We start from the raw sequence: 27,010 nt of genomic DNA on the forward strand, positions 1-27,010 counted from the left end.
TCCACTCTGGCTCCACATGAGGGCGCTCACAGGACGAGTGCAGTTCCACTCTGGCTCCACATGAGGGCGCTCACAGGACGAGTGCAGTTCCGCTCTGGCTCCACATGAGGGCGCTCACAGGACGAGTGCAGTTCCGCTCTGGCTCCACATGAGGGCGCTCACAAGACGAGTGCAGTTCCACTCTGGCTCCACATGAGGGCGCTCACAGGACGAGTGCAGTTCCACTCTGGCTCCACATGAGGGCGCTCACAGGACAAGTGCAGTTCCACTCTGGCTCCACATGAGGGCGCTCACAGGACGAGGCAGTTCCACTCTGGCTCCACATGAGGGCGCTCACAGGACGAGGCAGTTCCACTCTGGCTCCACATGAGGGCGCTCACAGGACAAGTGCAGTTCCACTCTGGCTCCACATGAGGGCGCTCACAGGACGAGTGCAGTTCCGCTCTGGCTCCACATGAGGGCGCTCACAGGACGAGTGCAGTTCCGCTCTGGCTCCACATGAGGGCGCTCACAGGACAAGTGCAGTTCCACTCTGGCTCCACATGAGGGCGCTCACAGGACGAGTGCAGTTCCGCTCTGGCTCCACATGAGGGCGCTCACAGGACGAGGCAGTTCCACTCTGGCTCCACATGAGGGCGCTCACAGGACGAGTGCAGTTCCGCTCTGGCTCCACATGAGGGCGCTCACAGGACGAGGCAGTTCCACTCTGGCTCCACATGAGGGCGCTCACAGGACGAGTGCAGTTCCACTCTGGCTCCACATGAGGGCGCTCACAGGACGAGTGCAGTTCCACTCTGGCTCCACATGAGGGCGCTCACAGGACAAGTGCAGTTCCACTCTGGCTCCACATGAGGGCGCTCACAGGACGAGGCAGTTCCACTCTGGCTCCACATGAGGGCGCTCACAGGACGAGTGCAGTTCCGCTCTGGCTCCACATGAGGGCGCTCACAGGACGAGGCAGTTCCACTCTGGCTCCACATGAGGGCGCTCACAGGACGAGTGCAGTTCCGCTCTGGCTCCACATGAGGGCGCTCACAAGACGAGTGCAGGATGAATGGAGGTCTATGGCGCTATCCACGACTTTCCCGAACTCTGACCTTTCCCGTGATCGCTATGGCAACGTAGAACAAGCCGGTAACGAACTTCCTGTTTACGTTAGCCTGAAGATACCGCTATCAGAGAGCCTCAACAAAGCCCAAACAATTTGCTTGGATAATGAGGAGTAGAGCTTAGATCGGGCCCAAAAAATCAAGCCCGACCCTAACTAAGCCCGTTGTGTCCGAGCCCGGCCCGACACATTAACTGTAATTATGAGCCCGAGCCCAATTTAGACCCAATCATTTTTAATACGTGGGCCGGCGCCAGATAATTTTTTAACGTGTGCTGAGGGGGTGCTATTATATATAAATACTTTTAATAAATGAGCAAAAATTGGCCACTTAATATTTAATATTCAATTATTTTAATGATCACAATTAAAGTATTAATTTTATTAAATTGAACAAGCACAGCATTCGGCATTCAATCAAATATTATTAAAGATTTATTATTATTAATAATGTTATTTCAACACAATATCTCGTTATTTTGACATCATATGTGTGCCGAGTGTGCGTGCAATAAGCAAGATGTGCATTTGTAAATCCAGTGAAACACGTGCATTGATTTTTATTAATAAACTAGTGTTTTGTGTCAGTGTCTGCTGCAAAGATGAAGATGATCATGGTGTTCACTTTTCATAATCAACATAGATGGAAAAAAATTGCATTATAATATTTGAACAAATATGAAACTAAATGCTCTTATTTAATGGCTACAACAAATATAGGCCAACATACTCTCTATTTGTACAAATTGCTGCACATTCAAGTTAATTCTCGAATAAATTTTCAAATTATTGAAAACAATAAACATACCACTTAAAAATATATACAGTTGTACTGCAGTTTTTTCTAAGTAGCGCTACAAGAAAAACTCTTTCTGCGTAGAGGGTCCGTTTATGTTGGAAACAACTCCCATTCATAAAATCCTTCAGTTTTCGCGTGTTGTTTGTGTACTTGACAACGGTACACGTTGAGCCACAAGGAGCCATTGCTTAATCTGTCAGCATTACTACTTGTTAGGGCTGGGCGATATGGCCAAAATTTCATATCCCGATATAGCTCATTTGATATCCCGATAACGATATACATAACGATATAGCAATTTTTCTGTTAATTCAGTTCATGAATAGTCTACCGTAAATCCTCTAATATTGGCCTGTATTCCATTACCGGCCGGGTCTCTAACATTGGCCGGTCTCGCTGTTGGCGGAGGTAAATAATTATTAGAACCAACGTTTTTCTGGGCAGGCCACAACATTATGCTTGTGATAGTAACATGCAAATACCACAGGTGGGCAATGTTTGCTAACGAATCCAAGCCATAGCTACGGTAGCCTGGTCATGTCCATGTCAATGGCCCTGTCCCAAATGGCGCACTTCATGCGGACTTTCGGTCTCGTGGACTTGAATTGCGCGTGCTCGCTGAGTCTACGAGTCCGTAGGCTGTCCCATTCAGCATTTTACCGCTCTGAAGTGTGCTCAGCAGCGCCCCCTTTGTGCCCTTGAAGCGGTCTTCCGCGAAGCCCGCATAGAAGCAGGCTTCACGCACTTTAACTACCCAGGAATCCATGCGAAAGGCCAATCAGACAACAGATGGGAGGAGATTTCACTCGCGGATAATTGTTGACATGGCTGAGAAGAAAATATTACGGTTTTTATGACCTAAATGTACATTTTATCAGTGGTTACCTACAGTTTATACAAACATTAAGGTAATCGACCAGTGGTTGATGTCTCAAACATAATAATAGCGCGTTTAATAATACGATCGCATTATGATTCATTAAATAAATAATGGCAGGGCTTTACTGAGTCATATGTAAACATAGTATGAATATTGAAACCTGTAAATTCATCTGAAACTCATGCACATTTTCATTATGTTTTAAAATTGCAATCTTAGTTCAAATGGAACATTATGTATTATTATGTACAACTCTATACATCATTTAAATAAGCATGGTGTATCTATTGTCTAATGCCCAGGTGATATGCACAATATCAAAATATAGAACTGTAAAATTAGGCTGTGTAGTTGACATGGAGATAAGACGTTGGAGCGCAAAAAATGTGATTTCTCCTGTCCAACAACAACCAGGCCTGTATTTCTGTCAATAAGGTTATTTTTCACTCTGATTTCTCTGAAAATAAAAAGCTAGATGATATATTAAACTTTTTCTGTACGATGGGTAAATATCATATTCACAAAGCAAGATACCTTAAATTCAAACCTAGTTGCAAATTTTTTGCTTATGATTTACAGTTATTCTTCACTTCAAAAAATCCCCTCCAATAAAAGAGCTTCGAAAATATCCTGTATTATAGAATAAGTTTTATATAAATTGTAAAAATATTTTATTTACTGTTATTATTTACTTTCATTTTCTCTGTATCCCCACATGTTCATGTTCATTGTTTTGTATTATTTCCATTGTAATGCAAAAAAACAAACAAAAAAAAAACAAAAAAACAGCCCGTTATTTCCGGCGTGCTGATCAAGTCTGTCCCAAAAATACCTCTCAATGCGCCCTCGTGGACTCGCGCCAAGGGCCCTATAGGTCTGCACTACATGACGTCACCAAAGTGTGGACTCTGAGGAAGTCCACAAGTCCGGAGTGTGCCATTTGGGACAGGGCCAATCACTTCGCTCTTGACTCGCACGTGACGTGAGACTTCAGTCACCGGTAGGCTTTAACGTTGTTTACCATGGCAGCCGCGGAGCCAAAGAGGATTTTTGGCGAAAATCTATTTTTTAATCCCCTGGGTTCGACAATCGCGCCGGCGCGATAGGTTTTTTTTTCTTATAAGTGCAAAAGAGATTCAAAATATTCTGTTGACTTTGATCTTAATTACGGAGAGCGCGCGCTATTCAAACGCAAATAATCTGAGGCGATCCACGCAAACATGTGAACACCAATCAGTTGGATATGTTCACTTTCAGGTTCACCTCGTTTTCATTTCGAGGAGCAACGGATCCGGTTGAGGAATAGGTCAGTTCTATATTTGCTTTGTTCTAATCGCAATAGTGTCTGTACACGCGTTTCTCTCTCTCTCTCTCTCTCTCTCTTTGTGTGTGTGTGTGTGTGTGTGTGTGTGAATGAATGAATGCACAGATGCGCGCTGTTGTGGAGCTACTAACGGGTTGGGTTGGCTGGTCATCTAGTTGAGAATTAACTTACCCTGGTCTGAACCGCGTCTACTACCGTCTTCCTCCATGTTTGTTTATGTATTGCAGCGTGCATGGGCATGCCGTGAGGTTAATTCTGCCGTAAAACGCCTTATCGTGGCGTAAACGATAGAGCCTTATATAAAACGATAGACATTTTCTATCGTCCAGACGATATATTTCGTCATATCGCCCAGCCCTACTACTTGTCAGTAATCAGTTCCACACGTTTGTACCGCGATGCGAGTATCCCTTGTGTGCAAGCTTCATAAGCGTTACGCTAAACCGGAACTGAGATACCGGCAACAGGAAGTATCGAGTGTCATGGCGACGCCCATTAAGACTCGCAGGAAAGTTGTGGATACCCCTCAAAATCCACTTTTCTCGGGATATAATGTTTTGTCTAGTAATTTGAATGTTTGATTTGAAGTCTTTTAAAATGTCAATGACGTCATACACATCGTACGACCAGAGATACTGCTTTACGGCAATCCTTCAGTCACTTTGGTGCTTTCGCGCTCTGCACTTTCTTTTCACTCGAGGCATCGACAACACAGCTGACACAGGTAAACACACAACACAGCTGACACAGGTAAACACACAACACAGCTGACACAGGTAAACACACAACACAGCTGACACAGGGAAACACATGTAACCCAGGTCACTGACATGATCAATAGTGATTATAATCATTTTATTTTTATTAATATCTGTTTAGTATTAATAACAAAAGAATGCAGATAAGTTAATTTAAGTTTTATGTTATATTATATTATATTGCAAAAGAATATCTAGAAAAAGAAATTGGCCAAAGAAAGTTTAGATCGGATGAGGTCGGAGGTTAGTCCCGCCTCCAGGAAGGGAGTTCGTTCAAAGAGTATAGAAGTAACAAGAGGCGAAACTCAATAGAACGTTCCATTGCAACAAACTCCCCCATGCGCAGCAGAGCTGCAGCGCCGCCATCTTGGACTGAATGCAACACAGCTGTCATAGGATTGAACGATACCGGTTCAAATTCAAAAGCGGTTAAATGAACTAAAAAGTAGTTTCTAGTTTTTAATATCTCTAGAGCAGACATCCCATGTCTCCCGGAAGATCCGGGAGTCTCCCGCATATTGATAGCGGCTCCCTGATGCCCGGAGCGAGCAAGAGCGCGCAGCTCCAAACCGTGTAACGTTAACGTTAACGTTAGCTAGAGAGCACACGGCAGAAAGGGTGAGGAAGCGAGATATCAACATAACTTATCAACCTAAAATATGGAACACAACTTGTTCAGATTTTTTGCTTTCATTTTCTTGCAGTTCTAAAGTAAAATATATTTTGTAATATATATATTTTATATAAAATATAAATAATTATATTTTTTTAAATTTGTACATTTTAATAAACTCAAACTTATATAACTTTTTTCTGTTTCACTTTCATAATTTATTTCACTTCAATAATCTGACAAATTAAAACAAGACCAACCATAGGTCTAAATTCCAAAGCATTCTTGAATTAACGTTACAACCATTTAAGTTTGGATAGTGATTTTCATGTTTATGCGAAAAAAATGTGACAGTTAAAGGGTTAATTTAGTGATAACAATGAATTAATAAAGCGATCATTTGCCAGGTTAGGTGTTCATATATCTCTGAAAGTAAGTTATGCGATTTAAAAAGCCCATTTCGAGTCTTGACAATTTCGACCAAATACATAACATTAGCAAACTGTTACTGCGGTTATGGGATAGCTTACATTAACGTTACAGCACCTGTTATCGTTTACGTAAGCTCACTTTAAAGTTAATAAAACCTTTTACTTTACCTCTCTGGATCTTTGGGGAATCTATGAAATGCTAGTTGATTGGTTGTACACTAGTTGTTGCAGTTGATGGCAGAACACTGTTTTTTTTTCTTTGTTTCCAATTATTTCCAGACATAATGTTAATGCTGTACAGTAGTTGTGCTAACGGTAAAGCCGTTGGTTCAGTCCAAAATGGCGGCCGCGCTACCGAAGCGCCACCTAGTGGCTGTTGTCAAAACTGCAACGGAGTTTCGCCTCTTGTTACTTCTATACTCTTTGGTTCGTTTCCATAGCGCGGAGAAACAAAAACGAGAGCAGCAGAGAGTGTGACGAAGAAAAAGATGACGCAGATTGACGCTAGATAGCTGCATTGTTCATAACTAGAGATTCGAAATAATCTAAAATAGATTATTTTAGTGAAAATACCATTAGAAGTCACAATTTAAATGTAATAGTCGGATGTCGGTTTGACAGACGAAGAGATTGAGATGAACGGGAAAAGTTTGAAGCGCACGTAAAAAAATTAAGACTGAAACCATCTAGAGTGAGGCCAAATCTAAAGAAAACCTTTTTATTTTTCTCTTTCACTTACTTTTTCTTGGTGAGTACCATTTTTGCAATAATATGTGTATACTGAGTGGTTTTGAAATATGGAAAGTTATCATTTGAAATGTAATGTGACAGACTTGTATCTAAAAACGGTAATTGAATCTATATTTTCATGATAATTGTGTAAATAATGTTTAACGGTTCATAATATGTATATTTGTTAAATTTATTTATGAAGAAATGTTACATGTGACGCTAGCTTTGCTAGCTGTGTGCATAGGTTTCAATATACTAAGTGAACATGTGGTTGATTAGCATGTATGTTCAGTGCATTGGAAATTGAGTGATAAACCAGACAACTTAATTTAAACAGTTTATTGAACAGCTGAATAATAATTACTTTTGGCTTTGTTCCTGCAAGGCCGGGTTTTTTTTGTTTTGTTTAGTTTCTCTTGTTTTCTTGAGCATCGTTGCCTATTGAGTCCTGATCTGTCCCTGCCGTGGATGACTGTTCTGTCGGTGGTTTGGACATGGCGAGCCAACCGTCTGCTTGATCGTACCTGGAAATTAAAAATTCGTTTTGCTGAACTGGTAGGACAAAACATACTCACCTTGAACTGTGCTATTTAGTTTTTTTCTTTTTTTTTTTTCTGGATTTTTCCCTGGATCAATCGTTGGATTTTTTTTTAATGGACTGAACAAAAAAATATTCAGTGACATCTGAACATTGAATCCGATTCCCGAAGTTGTTTTTGTTTTTTTGATACTCTGGACACTGATTTTGAATTGTGAACTTGATCTTGAAATCTAAATTTCCAAATTGAACTAAGGTGTAAATTGTGAACTGAACTACTGTCTAACTTTGCTGTTTATTGTTTATTCATATCATTTTATTTGTCAAAAGATTCAATTCAATTCATTTGGTTTTTTTTTTTCCTTAATAACAATCCCTAGTAATTAACATTTACCTTTGAGTCTGAGTTGCTTTCTTTCTTTAGGTTCTGTTATAAATTCCCTATACTCCAGAGAGTCAAACCCATCTTCTGTAATCTGGTCCTAGATATAAATAATCGCCTGTACCCACGTTATTTTACCATAAACCGAGTAGCTGTGGGTTACACACACAACACAGCTGACAGAGGTAAACACACAACACAGCTGACACAGGTAAACACACAACACAGCTGACACAGGTAAACACACAACACAGCTGGCTGACACAGGTAAACACACAACACAGCTGACACAGGTAAACACACAACACAGCTGACACAGGTAAACACACAACACAGCTGACACAGGTAAACACACAACACAGCTGACACAGGTAAACACACAACACAGCTGACACAGGGAAACACACAACACAGCTGACAGAGGTAAACACACAACACAGCTGACACAGGTAAACACACAACACAGCTGACACAGGTAAACACACAACACAGCTGACACAGGTAAACACACAACACAGCTGACACAGGTAAACACACAACACAGCTAACACAGGTAAAGACACAACACAGCTGACACAGGTAAAGACACAACACAGCTGACACAGGTAAACACAACACAGCTGACACAGGTAAACACACAACACAGCTGACACAGGTAAACACACAACACAGCTGACACAGGGAAACACACAACACAGCTGACACAGGGAAACACACAACACAGCTGACACAGGGAAACACAACACAGCTGACACAGGGAAACACACAACACAGCTGACACAGGTAAACACACAACACAGCTGACACAGGCAAACACACAACACAGCTGACACAGGCAAACACACAACACAGCTGACACAGGTAAACACACAACACAGCTGACACAGGTAAACACACAACACAGCTGACACAGGTAAACACACAACACAGCTAACACAGGTAAACACACAACACAGCTGACACAGGCAAACACACAACACAGCTGACACAGGCAAACACACAACACAGCTGACACAGGCAAACACACAACACAGCTGACACAGGGAAACACACAACACAGCTGACACAGGGAAACACACAACACAGCTGACACAGGGAAACACACAACACAGCTGACACAGGGAAACACACAACACAGCTGACACAGGGAAACACACAACACAGCTGACAAAGGGAAACACACAACACAGCTGACACAGGGAAACACAACACAGCTGACACAGGGAAACACACAACACAGCTGACACAGGTAAACACACAACACAGCTGACAACACAGCTGACACAGGGAAACACACAACACAGCTGACAACACAGCTGACACAGGGAAACACACAACACAGCTGACACAGGTAAACACACAACACAGCTGACACAGGTAAACACACAACACAGCTGACACAGGTAAACACACAACACAGCTGACACAGGTAAACACACAACACAGCTGACACAGGTAAAGACAACACAGCTAACACAGGTAAACACACAACACAGCTGACACAGGTAAACACACAACACAGCTGACACAGGGAAACACACAACACAGCTGACACAGGGAAACACACAACACAGCTGACACAGGTAAACACACAACACAGCTGACACAGGTAAACACACAACACAGCTGACACAGGTAAACACACAACACAGCTGACACAGGGAAACACACAACACAGCTGACAACACAGCTGACACAGGTAAACACACAACACAGCTGACACAGGGAAACACACAACACAGCTGACAGAGGTAAACACACAACACAGCTGACACAGGTAAACACACAACACAGCTGACACAGGTAAACACACAACACAGCTGACACAGGTAAACACACAACACAGCTGACAGAGGTAAACACACAACACAGCTGACACAGGTAAACACACAACACAGCTGACACAGGTAAACACACAACACAGCTGACACAGGTAAACACACAACACAGCTGACACAGGTAAACACACAACACAGCTGACACAGGTAAAGACAACACAGCTAACACAGGTAAACACACAACACAGCTGACACAGGTAAACACACAACACAGCTGACACAGGGAAACACACAACACAGTTGACACAGGGAAACACACAACACAGCTGACACAGGGAAACACACAACACAGCTGACACAGGGAAACACACAACACAGCTGACACAGGGAAACACACAACACAGCTGACACAGGTAAACACACAACACAGCTGACACAGGGAAACACACAACACAGCTGACACAGGGAAACACACAACACAGCTGACACAGGGAAACACAACACAGCTGACACAGGGAAACACAACACAGCTGACACAGGGAAACACAACACAGCTGACACAGGGAAACACACAACACAGCTGACACAGGTAAACACACAACACAGCTGACAACACAGCTGACACAGGGAAACACACAACACAGCTGACAACACAGCTGACACAGGGAAACACAACACAGCTGACACAGGTAAACACACAACACAGCTGACACAGGTAAACACACAACACATCTGACACAGGTAAACACACAACACAGCTGACACAGGGAAACACAACACAGCTGACACAGGTAAACACACAACACAGCTGACACAGGTAAACACACAACACAGCTGACACAGGTAAACACACAACACAGCTGACACAGGTAAACACACAACACAGCTGACACAGGGAAACACACAACACAGCTGACACAGGGAAACACACAACACAGCTGACACAGGGAAACATACACAGCTGACACAGGTAAACACAACACAGCTGACACAGGGAAACACACAACACAGCTGACACAGGCAAACACACAACACAGCCGACACAGGCAAACACACAACACAGCCGACACAGGTAAACACACAACACAGCTGACACAGGGAAACACACACCACAGCTGACACAGGTAAACACACAACACAACTGACACAGGGAAACACACAACACAGCTGACAGGTAAACACACAACACAGCTGACACAGGGAAACACACAACACAGCTGACACAGGGAAACACACAACACAGCTGACACAGGGAAACACACAACACAGCTGACACAGGGAAACACACAACACAGCTGACACAGGTAAACACACGTGCTAGAAGAGTTTTTGTTTTGTTTGTTTCTGGTCCCGCTTCGGATGCCATGATGCCATCAAGCGGTATCTCTGGTCGTAATCAGTCCTTCACTGACCAATCAGCGTTCATTAGCAGAATGCTAGCATGTTATGGACAACAACAACTCAACCTGTAAGAAATCGAAAGGTCAAAAGTACTCGTTCATTTAACTTTCGACCTATAACCCATGTTGAACTTGCAAAACCTACAATCAAATCTGAGATTTCTCAATGGCAATCGGGTGAAAGAGACAAATTTAGCCGTCTAGCCCCATAGACTCCCATTCATTCTGCACTCATAGGCGATCGCCCCCAGTGGAGCTCTGGTGGAACTACAACCAACATTCGGTACAATAGGACTTAATAGGGAGTGGCCAGGCTCTCCGTAGACGGGCTCTAGTTACTGTGCAATAAACTGAAGCTCCACTTCTATTATATAGAAATCCTCTGACATTTCTCTTAAAAATTTCTAATTCACGACCGGTGTTTTGTTTTGTGCTTTCCTCTGCGCTTCCGCGTTCGTCATTACGTTGTGCGTCGGGTCAGGGGTTATTCTGTTCGGAAGCCAGTGATTATAGTTTATAAAGTTATAAATTTGGGTATTTTTCAGACAAAAATGCATGGCTTCACTTCAGAAGGCCTTTATTAAACCCCTGGAATCGTATGGATTACTTTTATAATGAATAGATGCACTTTTAATGCACTTTTATAATGGATATATGCACCTTTATAATGGATAGATGCACTTTTAATGCACTTTTATAATAGATATATGCACTTTTATAATGGATAGATGTACTTTTATAAGATGTACTTTTATAATAGATAGATGCACTTATGATGGATATATGCACTTTTATAATGGATAGATGCACTTTTAATGCACTTTTATAATAGATATGTGCACTTTTATTATGAATAGATGCACTTTTATAATGGATAAATGTACTTTTATAATAGATAGATGCACTTATGATGGATAGATGCACTTTTATAATGGATAGATGCACTTTTATAATAGATAGATGCACTTATAATGGATAGATGCACTTTTATAATGGATAGATGTACTTTTATAATGGATAGATGCACTTATGATGGATAGATGCACTTTTATAATGGATAGATGCACTTTTAATGCACTTTTATAATAGATAGATGCACTTATAATGGATAGATGCACTTTTATTATGGATAGATGCACTTTTAATGAACTTTTATTATGGATAGATGCACTTTTAATGAACTTTTTTATGAATAGATGCACTTTTAATGCACTTTTATTATGGAAAGATGCACTCTTATAATGGATAGATGCACTTTTCAAGCACTTTTATTATGGATAGATGCACTTTTTTGGTCTTCAAAACTTTCTCTAGCCATTCACGCTCATTATAAAGCTGGGAAGAGCCAGGACATTTTTTAATAGAACTCTGTGTTCATCTGAAAGAAGAAAGTAATGTATATCTAGGATGACTTGAGGGCGAGTAAATTATGAGATTTTTTTTATATTTTTAAGGGTAAACTAACCCTTTTATGTGCTGAGATTTAACCAACTGGTAATATAAAGTTAAACACCAAAGAATCTATCTAGCTCCAAACCTGTTTAAACTACATTAGACAACACCCAGCCCTCGTTAAACACACCTGAAGCAGTTCAGCAGTGTCGGGGAGATGTTCTTGATGAGTGACGTGAGCTGTTGTGTCGGCAGAGGCCTGGAGATGTAAAGCCGTGTCGGGTCAGTTCTACGACCGGCTGCTGAAGAAGTGTCTGAAGTGCTCTGAGATCTGTGGCGGTCACCCGTTGGCCTGCTCAGACGCCTGCAAGAGTGAGTAAACCATGTGTGTTTCCTTATTTTAGTTCTTTTTTTTTAGTTATTTGTATAGCGCTTTTCACAATACACTTCATTTCAAAGCAGCTTTACAGAAAATGCATGAGTCCATATTGCAATTTAGAGTGATCTGTTATCAGAGGAAATGGTCTAAGTTATGCATTTCAGAAATGTACAAATACAAAATCACAGTTAGTGAAAAATGGATTACTTTAAACAATGTAATAATTTAATGCTGAAACAGTGAGCTCATTGAAGTAATGAATACGTGTTTGTTTGTGTCCTCATGACTCGCTGAGGAATGAGTCACGTGACCTTAAACCTCTCCGAGCTTCTTATACATGACATTTTAGCTTTTAATTAAATTCTTTAAATTCTCAACTTTAAATAACTTTAAATTTGGCATGAAGGGGAGTTGCGCTGGTCTTTTATTCCCTATATTGTGTCTATATCTGAGTGAAACGTTTCTGGAACAAGAACAAATGTGGGCGGGGCTTGATTTTGTCTGTGGGGAATTGATTGGATGGTTGTGGTTTGCTTTTGGCTGATCTCATGTGAGTGACAGGTTGTCACATCATCAGAGAAGAGAGGAGACGTTATAAGGTATTTTGATTCAAGATTATAGGAGGTACATGCATTTAAAACAAACAATAATGCGCACGGATAAAAAATCGTCAATTCTGATTTCATGTTAACTTTAACAGTTCAGACGAGTTGCTAATAAAATAAGTGAATTATTTAGGCGAGTCATTCCTGGTATTCAATGCCTTTTGGCCATCATAAAATGTTGAAAATCAAACTCAGTTTTTAAAAGAACTGTTTGTGTATTCATGATAGGATAGTGTTAAACATTTGATAAATGTCATATACACCAGGAGGCTTCAGGGTGAGGAAATCATGGGGGAATTTTCATTTTTGGGTGAACTATCCCTTCAATTTAAATTTTATGTTAGCTGTCCTTTTTTTATTATTTTTATTGAACATATACAGTACCAGTCAAAAGTTTGGAAACATTACTATTTTTAATGTTTTTGAAAGAAGTCTCTTATGCTCATCAAGCCTGCAGTAAAACAAAACAAAAAAAACACTAATATTATGAAATATTATTACAATTTAAAATAATGGTTCTCTTTTTTAATATACTTTAAAATGTAATTTATTTTTGTGATGCAAAGCTGAATTTTCATCAGCAAGTACTCCAGTCTTTGGTGTCTTATGATCCTTCAGAAATCATTCTAATATGATGATTTGATACTCAGTTATTATCAATGATGGAAACAGTTGTGCTGTTTAATATATTTTTTTGGAATACTTTTTTCAGGATTCATTGAGTAAAACGTTAACAGCATTTATTCATAAAAACAGCATTTATTCAAAATAAAAACATTTCTAACAATATAAATCGTTACCATCACCTTTTATCAATTTAACGCATCCTTGTTGAATTAAAGTACTAATTTCTTAAAAAAAAAATAGTTATTGTTCCCAAACTTTTGAACGGTAGTGTATATTGTTACAAAAGATTTCTATTCTAAATAAATACAGTTCTTTTTAACTTTTTATTCATCAAATAATCCTGAAAAAAGTATCTCAGGTTATAAAACAAATATTAAGCAGCACAACTGTTTCCAACATTGATCATAAATCATCATATTAGAATGATTTCTGAAGGATCATAAGACACCAAAGACTGGAGTACTTGCTGATGAAAATTCAGCTTTGCATCACAAAAATAAATTACATTTTAAAGTATATTAAAAAAGAGAACCATTATTTTAAATTGTAATAATATTTCATAATATTACTGTTGGGTTTTTTTTTGTTGTTTTTTTTTTAACTGCAGGCTTGATGAGCATAAGAGACTTCTTTCAAAAACATTAAAAATAGTAATGTTTCCAAACTTTTGACTGGTACTGTATATCAGCAAATACATAGTTACACCTCAAAACATAATAAAACAACAATAGAATTATAAACAGTAGAGTAAAATAAACAGGGGAAAACAACAACAACACTGAGCCAGGGGTAACGTGTCATTTAAAATAAATTCAATTCGAGAGAGAGAGAGAGAGAAACACCTTGAGTCCTTTTTTTTATTTTTATAAAAAAGCATAAATATCATACTTTGTCCACAACAATGGACTTTAAAGCTTTGACATTGCTGGAAGAAGAGATAGTACCCAAATAACATTTCAAGTCTTTTAAAAAAAAAAAATATATATAAATATATGTTATATATAAATATATTATATATATATATATATACACATTATATATAAATATATGTTAGGGCTGGGAATCGATTAAAAAAATTAACTTGTTACCCAAATAACATTTCAGGTCTTTGCAAAAAAATTAAAATAAAAAAAAAATAAAAATATATATATATATATATATATATATATATATATACAGTACTGTGCAAAAGTCTTAGGCATGTTAATATCCCCATGTTAATATTTAAGTCAGTGATTTATATCTTTTGCTGTAGTGTGTCAGTAGGAAATGTCAGTTTACATTTCCAAACATTCTTTTTGCCATTAATTGTAATAATCCAGTGAGATCCGTGTCTGACAACAGCCGGTCTGATCTGATCTCACCATCATCGAGTCCGTCTGTGATTACATGAAGAAACAGAAGAAACTGAGACAGACTAAATCCAGAAGAACTGCGGGAACGTCTCCGAGACGCTTGAAGAAACCTTCCCGCAAAGCTAAAAAGCACTGGCACTCGTGTTAAATTGCTGTAAAGTGAGAATGCTTTCAAAAATAAAATCACAAATTGAATTTATTTATGATTTAACTTCTATTAACTAATTCAAATCAATATATGGTGTGACGACCCTTTGCGTTTAAAACGGCTTTTGTCCAGGTACACTTGCACAGAGTTCTTCAGGAAGCTTTGCAGGAAGGTTTCTTCAAGCGTGTGTGTGTGTATTAACATGCTTTTGCACAGTACTGTATATATAGATATTCATGCTTTAAACAAAAAAACAATACAACATACATTTTGGAGCCAGAGGAGCAAAGAAAACACATAAAACATAAATAAACAAATAAACATTCACAAAAATACAAGACCTTTGTGTTAATCAAAGATTTTGAGGACAGTCGACAAATGAACAAATTCTTTAAGGAATACTAAGAAAACTCACACTTATAAATGTGAAATTTGACTAATAAAATTAACAAATTAATTACAAAAGCCTCCTTATTCACACTGTTATCATACTTTAAATATCCCAAAATTACATATTCAAAATGCAAAACAATGAAAGAGTACATTTTCCTTAATAAACACTTTTTCACACGACTACAATGCCAGAAAATGTTGGTTCTGTTTCCAAGTGCAAAGAGCAGAAAGAGCAGCGAACATCAGTGTCGTTCTTACACTTACTAAAGAAATGTCTGACAGAATGTGCATTATCTTGACAGAGATTTCTTTGACCTTGTTTGTAACAAAAAACTTATGAGGTAATAACCAGACACTTTCCCAATCAAGAGCATTAACACATTCAGTCCAATAAGCAATAGAGCCAGATTTGGTGACAGCCTCCTTTAAAAATAGAGAACGAATAGATTTGTTATTGTTTTTAGACTGTAAAAAACTAATTGTGCATTTAGACATGTTTATTTTATTTTATTGAGAACATTATATAAAGAAAGAAGGAAACAGTCACAATGTTGAACAAATACACGAAAGAAAAAAAGATAGGGGTAACTAATCAGAAAAGATCACATATAAGGAAAAGATTAAAAGACTTACATATTTCACTCGTTTTTAGAGTCAGAGACAGTCCCAGTCATGTTGGACTTCAGTAAGCAAATCATAGAAAAGTGGTTTCTGGCCTGAAAATTTAGGCTACATTTATGTTTATAAAATTTTGTTAACAAAAAAAAGATTAAGCAAGAATATTTTGTTTTTGTGTAATTGCTCTTTTTTCCAATTAACAATTCCAAACAAAACATTTTCCCACAGTAGAGAAAAATCCTTATCAATGGTCTCAATAACAAACCGTGAAAAGCCTTTCCTCAATAATTCAGAGTAATGGCAAAGCATAAATAAATGCACTATAGTGTCTGGGTGCTGTTTACAAAAAGAACAGTTAGCGTTAATATCTTTCTTGAATTTCTTTAAGAAGGCATTAACGGGATATAGCTGCTACACGATGGACAACTCGAAAGGAAACTTCTCTCGTCTCACGTGCTCATGTTTGCTGTCCTCAGATGCGGTGACGCAGGCTCCTGTGGGCGTGTCTGCAGTTCCTCTGGTCACCGGCAGGGGGCGCGCAGGGATCCACACACACACACCCGCGCTGTTCTCTGAGGCGCTGCTGTTCTTACTGCTGGGTGTGTGTGTTACTGTCCTGCTGTTCACACTGACCACCGCGATCCTGTTGCTGATCAGGAGAGCCAAACAGCAGCAGCTCCAGCAGGACACCGGCAAACAGCAGCACAACCAACACGCGCAATCATCCAAAGGTCAATATCACAACCCGAGCCTGCGCAAGGGGGCGCTCTAACACACGCCTAACAGTGTTACTAAAACACCAAACTCAGTAAACGTCATACTATTAAAGTATATCACACAGTAAAAAAAATGGGGTTATTTTTTTTTAACCCAACCGTTGGGTCACCATGTTGGGTCATTTTTCAAATCGTTGGGTAATTTCTAGTAATAACTCGGCTATTGGGTTAAATACATATGTTGTATGTACACTTGTGTGTTTTGAAATTATGTACACAACTATATAGCCTATATTTCAATTAAATTCTAGACTCCCCAAAATTTAGTTTGTACTTTACAAATATATTTGTTGAGACATATTTATTGTTTTATACAAATAAACAATCTGTATTTGAAAACAAAGTGTATTTTATTTATTAAAATAATGTCATAAATAATAACTTAAACTTAACTGTTGGGTTATGCATGGGGTTCAGATAACCCACAGGTGGGAAGGTGCTACAGCGCCTCATAGTTGGGTTATTTTCAACCCAACATTATTAAAGGAGCATGTACGATACCAATCAGATGAGCCCAGAATGTGAACATATAGCGTTTAATTACACGTTAAGCATTTTCCTCCCATAGAAAACCATGATAAGAAAACGCGTAACATGGCTTAATGTAATAAGGCAGTGTTATTAAAAGACCAAACTCAGTAAACATCATAAAGTATACTATACAGAAAAATCAAAGAGCCCAGGATATGAATGTTGTGGAACGTGTTTAATAATGGTTCTTAAAATGGTTTTCTATGGAAGGAAAATGCTTAACGTGTAATTAAACTCGTTGCGATCATTTTCTGGGCTCATCTGATTTTTTTGCTACACTCTTAAAAAATGCTGGGTTATTTCAACCCATGGTTGGGTCAAATATGGACAAACCCAACCATTGGGTTAAAACATTCATTAAAAAATGAAAACCAATGGTTGGGTTTGTCCATATTGACAATATGGAAATAACCCAGCATTTTTAAAGAGTGTAGCATGGTTTATTAATAAGGTGTTTACTGAGTTTGGTCTTTTAATAACTCTGTCTTAGTTATGGAAGTAAAATAATCTCAAATGTTTTTGAAACAAAAAGCCTGTTGAATTGCACTACTTGAAAAATAATAGGCATTGCATTAACCATGCTTGCATTTTAATGCATTGTATTTTTAGGGCTTGCATTTTTATGGGCTGAAATTCAACATGGTTGAATATTTAAGCTGTGAATATTTCAATTAAAAACATTTCAAACACATTTTCATTATTAAAAATTCCATAATCCATATTCACCTTTCATATTTCACTTCCAAAATATTCAAACTGTTTAAAAATACAACCTATAATATTCAACAGGCAATTTTCGGTCCATTTTATTTCGCTTCCACAAATTCGCTTCCACAAATTCAGTGGTTCAAATTCGACAGTAAATTCAACGGAACTGCAGGAAAAACAATAGATTATCGAGCATACTATCCATCTGCTGTTAGTCAATCCCACCAGCAGGGGGTGCAAAAGCGCGTGTTGTTGACGAAGACCAGCAACAGTTAGAGCAAGCCATTCATTCATAAAATGAAAATGATTAGTATATGCGGAAAAGATGATAAAGACACAAAAGCTGTGTTTATGTTTCATTCAATAACTTCATTGTTACATTTTGTAGCCTACATGTTATCAGCTTTCTCTACCTACATGAACAGGATTATAATCGGTTTCCCTCAATACGTCACACTCAAGGATTCCCCTTCCGTCGGGGCAAAACGCTATGGACTATTACAGTGATATGAAAGACCAAACTCGCACCTTTATGGGGATGTAGGCTGTAGGCTACTATGGACTAAGAATATGAACGTAACGCGCAAAGTTTCATGCAGAGCGTTTCGTGATATACTGGCATAAAATCAACACTTGATCATTAACACTTTCTTTTCTCTTCTCTCTCCACACACACACACACACACACATACACACACGTGTGTGTGTGTGTGTGTGTGTGTGTGTGTGTGTGTAGAGAGAGAGAGAGAGAGAGAGAGAGAGAGAGAGAGAGAGTAGTACGTTGCATTAGCTTAAACTGTGAAGAGTCATAGTAGGCTACTTGCGTTTTGTTGTCCTCCTATTGTTAGTTTAACTGTAAATCGCTTTGGATAAAAGCGTCTGCTAAATAAATGACTAAATGTAGCCTAATAAATGTAAAATTGGCTTGACATTTGGACATTCGCACATTAAGGGACCGTCTCAAAAGTTGCATACAACATTGGCATACACGTTTCTAACTTCAATAGCAAACTTTAATTTATTTGAATAAATATAAAAATTCCAAAGGGTGCGCATTATGCCTGACACTACATGAACACTTTACAGTTGGTTTTATGACTGTAAGTCTATTCAAATGATATTGAAGTTTGAAACGTGTATACCAAAGACGTATACACTTTAGAGACGGTCCCTAAATGTGCGAATGTCCAACGTCAATGCCAGTCTATCACTGGGAAACGCTCAGCATTAAACTTTGCGCGTTATTCTGAGTCAATCTGCTTGCCTGCGAGTTTGGTCTTTTATATCACTGTAATTAGTCCATTAAGCTACATTAAGCGTTTTATATGTCCAGCAGGGGAATCCTGACGTTTTGAGGGAAACCCTAATAGCTTGCATGCAGCACACCGCCACAATATAAAGTTAAGGCAACTAAACAACCAAGAGAAATATACGTCAACCTCAAAAATGTAACATTGGATCTGCGTATCCGCATCGGGGAATAACATTATCTTGTTCACGGTAGAGAAAGATGATTGTAGGCTACACAGGGAAAGTAACCGTGAAGACACTGAATTTAACATACAACCGCCGTCATAATAATCACAAATACACTTACATTGCTGTTAAATGAGTTTAATGAATAAATGGCTTGCTCTAACAGTTGCTGGTCTTCGTCAACAACACGCGCTTTTGCACCCCCTGCTGGTGGGATTGACTAACAGCAGATGGATAGTATGCTCGATAATCTATTGTTTTTCCTGCAGTTCCGTTGAATTTACTGTCGAATTTGAACCACTGAATTTGTGGAAGCGAATTTGTGGAAGCGAAATAAAATGGACCGAAAATTGCCTGTTGAATATTATAGGTTGTATTTTTAAACAGTTTGAATATTTTGGAAGTGAAATATGAAAGGTGAATATGGATTATTGAATTTTTAATAATGAAAATGTGTTTGAAATGTTTTTAATTGAAATATTCACAGCTTAAATATTCAACCATGTTGAATTTCAGCCCATAAAAATGCAAGCCCTAAAAATACAATGCATTAAAATGCAAGCATGGTTAATGCAATGCCTATTATTTTTCAAGTAGTGCAATTCAACAGGATTTTTGTTTCAAAAACATTTGAGATTATTTTACTTCCATACTTAGTACATTAAGTCATGTTAAGCATTTTAGAATGTCCCCTTATCTATAATATTACTACTCAAAACTTATTCAGGATTTATGGAGACAGATTTATTCATTTTGTCGTATAACATTATTTTTAATCTAAAAAAGATTTACAGAAAGATTTAAAAACAATACTTCTTTACACTATTTATGCGGGGATCTAAAAAATACATATCAAATATGTGTTTTTATGTGTAGGGAAATGTTGCAGTTTTTTTTAAAATGCATTTTAATAAGAACAAAACATAATTTACATACAGGAGTAGCCAATGAGTACATATAAAGGTTATGTAAGGATGTAAGGGGGGGGGGGGGGGATGGGGGGGAATAAGAAATGCATTTTACAGAAAAAACTTGCACCTATTAAACAGCTGTGTAGTTTTCCTTGCTTTTGAGTTTTTACATTTGGATAATGTTTCTAAATATATTTTAATATCAATTTTAAATTGTTAATTTTTTCATTCCATTTGACTTTAAATGCATATAGTAACATAGTGCTGGGCAACGATTAATCACATCCAAAATAAAAGTTTGTGTTTACATAATATATGTGTGTGTGCTGTGCAACATTATTTGGTATAGATAAATACTCACAAATGCATGTATAAATTTTAAGAAATATTTGCATGTATATACTGTATATAGGCTATATTATACATAATTTATATTATATATAAATATAAAACATGCTTCATGAATATGTGTGTATTTATATATCCAAAATAATTTTACACAGTACACACACATATATTATGTAAACACAAACTTTTTTTTTGGATGCGATTAATTGTTGCCCAGCACTACTAATAATTAAATCAAATATAAACAAAATATTTCTGTCATCATCAACTGAGAAAGATTTTTAGCATAACATCCACTTGTTGAAAGTGAACAGGACTCACAGGTTTTCTTCGCCGTTTCAGATTCTCTGATGGCTCGAGCTGATGATGTGGATCAGGATCAGGATCAGGATCAGGATCAGGACAGATCGAGAGCGACTGAAACATGTGTCTATTGCTTCTCTGACCACACGGTGGCGCCACACACACTCTATCAGCAGGCCGGAGAGAACACACACACACCTCATCCAGCTCTCACACACTCCGACAAGAGCCGGCCGTTCAGGATTATATGTTCACCTACTCAAACAAGCATGTGAATACTAAAGTCAGATGCGAGCACATCTGCACATGTAACTGTACCGCACTCGAGAATTCCTGTGGAAAATCAGTGTCATTTTAGTTTTAATAAATGCTATATTTAATAGAGCACAACCGACTTTCTAAGCCATCATATAGCTTTCTCTGTCATTTTCTCCATAGATAGGCATGCAGAAAAGTCTTGAACCATGAACAAAACCAACAGAATAACTCATAAATGACCATTTCTGATTCAAGGGCAAAACACACACACACACAAAATCCATACTTGAATCATCAATGGAAGTACAGTATGAAACGATTAACTAGGCTATAAATATTCCACAAGAAAAAAATAAAATAAATCAAGCTCTCGAAAATCATAATTATGACAAAATTCTAAATTATGACACGCTAAATCAAAATTATAACATAAATCTAAATTAAGACTTAAAAAGTAAAATTGTGACATTAATTTGAAATTATGACATAAAAAGTCAAAATTAAGACTTAAAAAATCATGACACTGAATCGAATATCTAAGATTGGTCAAAATTATGACAAATATATTATGATTAATTAAAAATAATAATAATTATGAGATAAAAAGTCAAAATTATGACGTTGACTTTTAGGTCGTAATTTTTACTTAAATGTGCCCATTTCGATTTAGTATGTCATAATTTCTACTTTTTAAGTCACAATTTCCAAAAAAAAAAACTTTTAAAGTCACAATTATGACTTACTGCGGCGGAGCATGAATTTATTATCATATGTGGCGGAAATGGGCTTCCATACAAGAGTGACTCTATCATATCTGTGATCATATTATTCATATATAATTAATATATGTTCATATATAATTCATATTCTATTATTCGTAGATTCCGCATTCGACCGCTCCAGACAAGGCCCGCCATCTTGGAACGGTTAGCGTGACGTCACTCACAGTAAAACGCTGCGTTCCAGAGGAGGCTGGAGTGCGCGGGAATATCGGAATATCCCAAATTAAAGTTCCAGGCAATCAGAGTTCACGTTCACATTTTGACCATATGATGTCGCAACGACACAACAAGAGCATATTGTGTTTTTGTGTCAATGATCTAAATTCCCTAAGAAATGGGATAACCTTTCACAGTTGAGAATGTGTTGGTTTGTGTTTTTATATGCAGCAACTCAATATTACAGGTTTGACTTTGTACAGTTGTACTATAGTAGCTGTTTAATGTCATGTTACGCCTTCGTTTTGTTATATTGTGTTAGTTTAGCAAAATCATCCGCTGAAGTCTATTGCAAATATTCATACATGCATGACCGTTTGCTTGCTTTGACTGTTCCAATATGGCGGACGGCTTACATACAGCGGCCCATCGAAACAGCTGCTAATGAGGCATCCGTTACTCTACACGACAGCTACTAAACACAATATTGTGTCTTAGAAACACATTTAATCGTTTAACAACATTGGAGCTCAACATATATCTGTATATTCTGTGGAGAAAATCCAATGGAGAATCCTACTGTTGAGCGATCACTACAGGGAAAACATATTCGAATATATATCACCATACTTTCACCCAATGATTAACCACTGTACATTATGACAACTGTTTTGCATCACAAGTTTTCTGGAATATTGTTTAAATATGCAAATGAGGTATTATCTTATTCAATATGCAGTAATTTGCAAACATTTTCAGAAGAGAAATCTGAAAACATTAGATAAAGTCAGGTTTATAATTTGATTTTTTTGACATGTACAGGTTTTTAACAGAGGATATTTTGGATTTCTCTGTTTATCACTCAATAAGTCAGACAATACTGTCGACAGACAGCAGAAAAATACATTTTCACCATGTTTAAATGTTGTATAAATCAGGCGAATGGTATATGAACAAACCTTGAGATTATAGATGAATTCAACTGTAAAGTTTGGTGTGTGTAAAGCTGCTGAACTGTAGATTTCTGACTCAAACTCACCAACTTTAAAGATATAGATTGAAATTAGATACACATATAGATGGTGTACTAAAATAAACACTTAAATGCATATTTTGGATGTTCTCTTTCCACTAGCCTGAAGAAAGATGAGATGTTATAGAGGTAAAATAGCCCTCAAAACCGACCAGTGCATGAATAAACTGTTTTACTGTTTTTGTCGTGCCATAAGAGTATGATTCATTTGATTTGGTCTTCCAGCAGAAATAAAGATGGCCTAAAAACGAGCAAAAGAAATGGTGAAAGCAGAGAACAAAGGATACAGAGGCGAATGAGAAAACTCAAATGAATTAATTAAGAGGAAAAACTCATTGCTATTGAAATAAAAAAAACCTTCCAACCCAGCGGAAAGCAGACATCTCGTGTTATTATTCCCAACTTGTTTCAGGCCGGAGAACAAATCAGAAACAGCACTTTTTTTCTTCACCATTTTTTTTTTCTCCATTGATTTGTTTTACATACATTACATACATACATACTATACATAGATACATAATTAACATTTATAAAATCCTCCCCAAAGTCTTTTAGCATCCAGTTTAAACAGCATGCCAAGTTTGAGTACTGATTCAGTACACACACACACACACACACACACGTTAACATCACCAACACACAGGTGCCCACATACCTGCATGCGCGCACACACACACGCACGCACAGGATATGCATACATGCGCGCACACACATACACACACACACACTCGACATGTGGCTGAGGATAACACTGCTGAATCGAGCCATGGTGGCGACAGGCATCACATGAACAGAAAGAGAACGTCTTCATTCACAATGCGTCTGAAACACAAGCCTTCACAACCAAACAAACCTGCAGCCACACTCATCAGCAACCGAAACTTCTCACGTCCAATCAAAGATCTGTGACGCAACCAAGCAAAAACACCCTTTCCATTCATATCCAAGACTGTAAGCACATAAAGAGAAAAGATGGGGGTATAGGACACGTAAACAAGAAATGAAGGACTTATAAAAATATATTTATATAGAGATTTATGTGCGCATGTGTGTGAAAGTGTGTGTGTGTGTGTGTAAGTGTGTGAGTGTGTGATACATTTTCAGCCCTCAACCAAAAGAAAAACAAGCTTTTCCGAATGAAGAAGAAAAAAAGAAAAGAAAAAGTGCTGGACAAGGACAGTATTTCCAAACTCAACCGACAATATAGGTTTACGCTGAAGTCAATAACACCTTTCTTTCGCATTCGGGACATCAATAATGCATACGAAGAAATAAAAAAGGAATATTTCCCCCTCATATACTTCGAGAAATCATCTGAGGATGAGGGAACTGATGCACGTGAATGCTTTATATTGTTTGTGGGTGAAAACGCAACTGAAAGTGAAGTGCGCGTGATGATGAAGATGATGATGATGATGATGATGAGATGTCAGTCTGTGTGTGTCTGTAGTGCCGGAGGTTCTCCATCTTCTCCTCCTCCTCTTCTTCTTTCTGTCAAGTATGCTCCGGTTGCTCAGTGCAGATTGGTTTAGCTGTGTCATTTTTTTTCTTTATTATTATTTTTTTTTTTCATTTAATTTCATATTTTGTTGTTTTTAATGTTCTTTAGTGAGAAAGGCTGCATTTTTTACTCTTCTGTCCCGCGACGAGCAAGTGTAGTTCCTGCTCTCCATCATCACGCCGTCACTCGTACGATCTTCCCTTCACAGCTTTGGACTCGGACCGCGTCTGGATCTCGGCTTACTCGTATTCAAGGAACTGTTTATGGTAAAATAACAAGTACCTGCAAAGAGAGAAAATACAATTTATTTATGTATTAAAAAAAATATATATATATATATATATATATATATACACACCACAGAATACAAATGGACCTTTTCAACTTATTTATCTCACTATTGCGAGATAAAGAGTTGCAATTACCATTTTAACCTGCATTGCGGAAACAAGCTTCCATTAAAAAACAGCAGGATTATTTAAGTTTCAATGAGATATAGTTTCTATTAATATTTTGAATTAGTTTTCATTTTTATTTTAGGTTTCAGTAACTATGTTGTATGTTTTTGTCATTTTTATTAGTCATTGTCTATTTTAGTTGTCAGTGCAAGTAAATGATTAATAAACTTATTTAAAATGTACATTTATATATCTTATTATTTAGACAAAGTAATAATTACTCAGTATGTTAAAGGGGTGGTTGATTATGATTTGACTTTTCTAACTTTAGTTAGTGTGTAATGTTGCTGTTTGATCATAAACAACATCTGCAAAGTTACAACGCTCAAAGTTCAGAGCAAAGGGAGATATTTGCTTTTACAGAAATCGCTTTTTAAGGACGACAACAAACGGCTGGTAGAGACTACACCACATTCCTCCCGGGTTAGTGACATCACCAACCCTAGAATTTACATAAACCCCGCCCCCGGGAACGCAATTTATAGATTATCAAGACAGAATATGCTAATCAATGACTAGAAGATAACTACACATACACATACTTGCCAACCTTGAGACCTCAGAATTCGGGAGATATTCAAAAGGACGGGGGGGGGGGGGGGGGGGGGGGTGCACGACTACTGATTTTTGCTAGTTGATTTCTTATCAAAACTATACTCGAGTTACTCGACTACTCGTGGTTCATGCTACTGTAAATGAAAAGACATGAAATAGCTAGATCTTATCAATAAATATTTATTCATTCATAGCCTAATGCAACAATTACTTAAGTAAACTCTCAAAACATTATAATTATGACATTTCATTTTTAAATTTTCATGTAACAGTCTAAAGCTAAATAAATAGCTGTTCTTGCCTTTCATTTCAGACGTCTGCTTCTAGGGTGTTATTTCAACCGTAGTTGAGCACGCTCATAATGGAATCAACGTGGTGCGCTAGTTTTTCCAGGCGGGTTTTTCCTTCTCATCTCCAGAAATATATCTAGTAGTAAAGCTAATGCGAGGGCTAGAAATCAATTAATCCTTTGCTGATACTTCTTCGTCGTCATCATGGAGAGCGCAGTTTGGTTGCATAGCAACGACAGACGCCATGGGAGCGCAAGCGTTTGGACTGAAACGGCGCCCAGTGACGGATGGTGAAGCAATATTTTTGTCCGGGTGGAAATCGGGAGAAAGGTCGGTCCGGGAGATTTTCGGGAGGGGCTTTGAAATTCGGGAGTCTCCCGGAAAAATCGGGAGGGTTGGCATGTATGCACATACATAAATTCATCAACTAACCATTCAGAAATGTCCTGTTGCTTCTACATGTTGTCACTTCTTCTTGAGTCTCTCCATCATTGTCTGACTCCGGTTTGAACATAAAAGGCTAAACGTTTTTGACATTTTCAGGACACAAGCTGTTGAAGCTCCGCCCCCTGTGCCGGGAGCAGCAGCTCATTTGCATTTAAAGGGACAGACACAAAACGGTGTGTTTTTGCTCACCCTCAAAAAGTGACAATTTTAACATGCT

At 38.0% G+C, this 27,010-nt stretch overlaps 2 protein-coding genes across 5 annotated transcripts in view; one reads left to right on the top strand and one right to left on the bottom strand.

The window, feature by feature from the left end:
- Window positions 1–21,989, top strand: part of tnfrsf13b (TNF receptor superfamily member 13B) — a 25,323-nt gene extending 3,334 nt beyond the window's left edge. Inside the window, exons 3-5 of the mRNA XM_081392403.1 lie at window positions 12,391–12,507; window positions 16,737–16,991; window positions 21,353–21,989. Coding sequence (XP_081248529.1) covers window positions 12,391–12,507; window positions 16,737–16,991; window positions 21,353–21,588 — 608 coding nt within the window. The 3' untranslated portion in view covers window positions 21,589–21,989. The remainder of the gene's footprint in view (window positions 1–12,390; window positions 12,508–16,736; window positions 16,992–21,352) is intronic.
- Window positions 21,990–24,005: 2,016 nt separating this feature from the next.
- usp22 (ubiquitin specific peptidase 22) overlaps window positions 24,006–27,010 on the bottom strand; it is a 52,424-nt gene continuing 49,419 nt past the window's right edge. For all 4 annotated transcript variants that reach the window (XM_081393063.1, XM_081393062.1, XM_081393064.1 and 1 more), the window contains one exon: window positions 24,006–25,325. In XM_081393063.1, coding sequence (XP_081249189.1) covers window positions 25,283–25,325 — 43 coding nt within the window. In that variant the 3' untranslated portion in view covers window positions 24,006–25,282. The remainder of the gene's footprint in view (window positions 25,326–27,010) is intronic.

Source organism: Scardinius erythrophthalmus, assembly GCF_964197995.2.
Source record: "Scardinius erythrophthalmus genome assembly, chromosome: 18".
In the NCBI taxonomy this organism is placed as follows: domain Eukaryota; kingdom Metazoa; phylum Chordata; class Actinopteri; order Cypriniformes; family Leuciscidae; genus Scardinius; species Scardinius erythrophthalmus.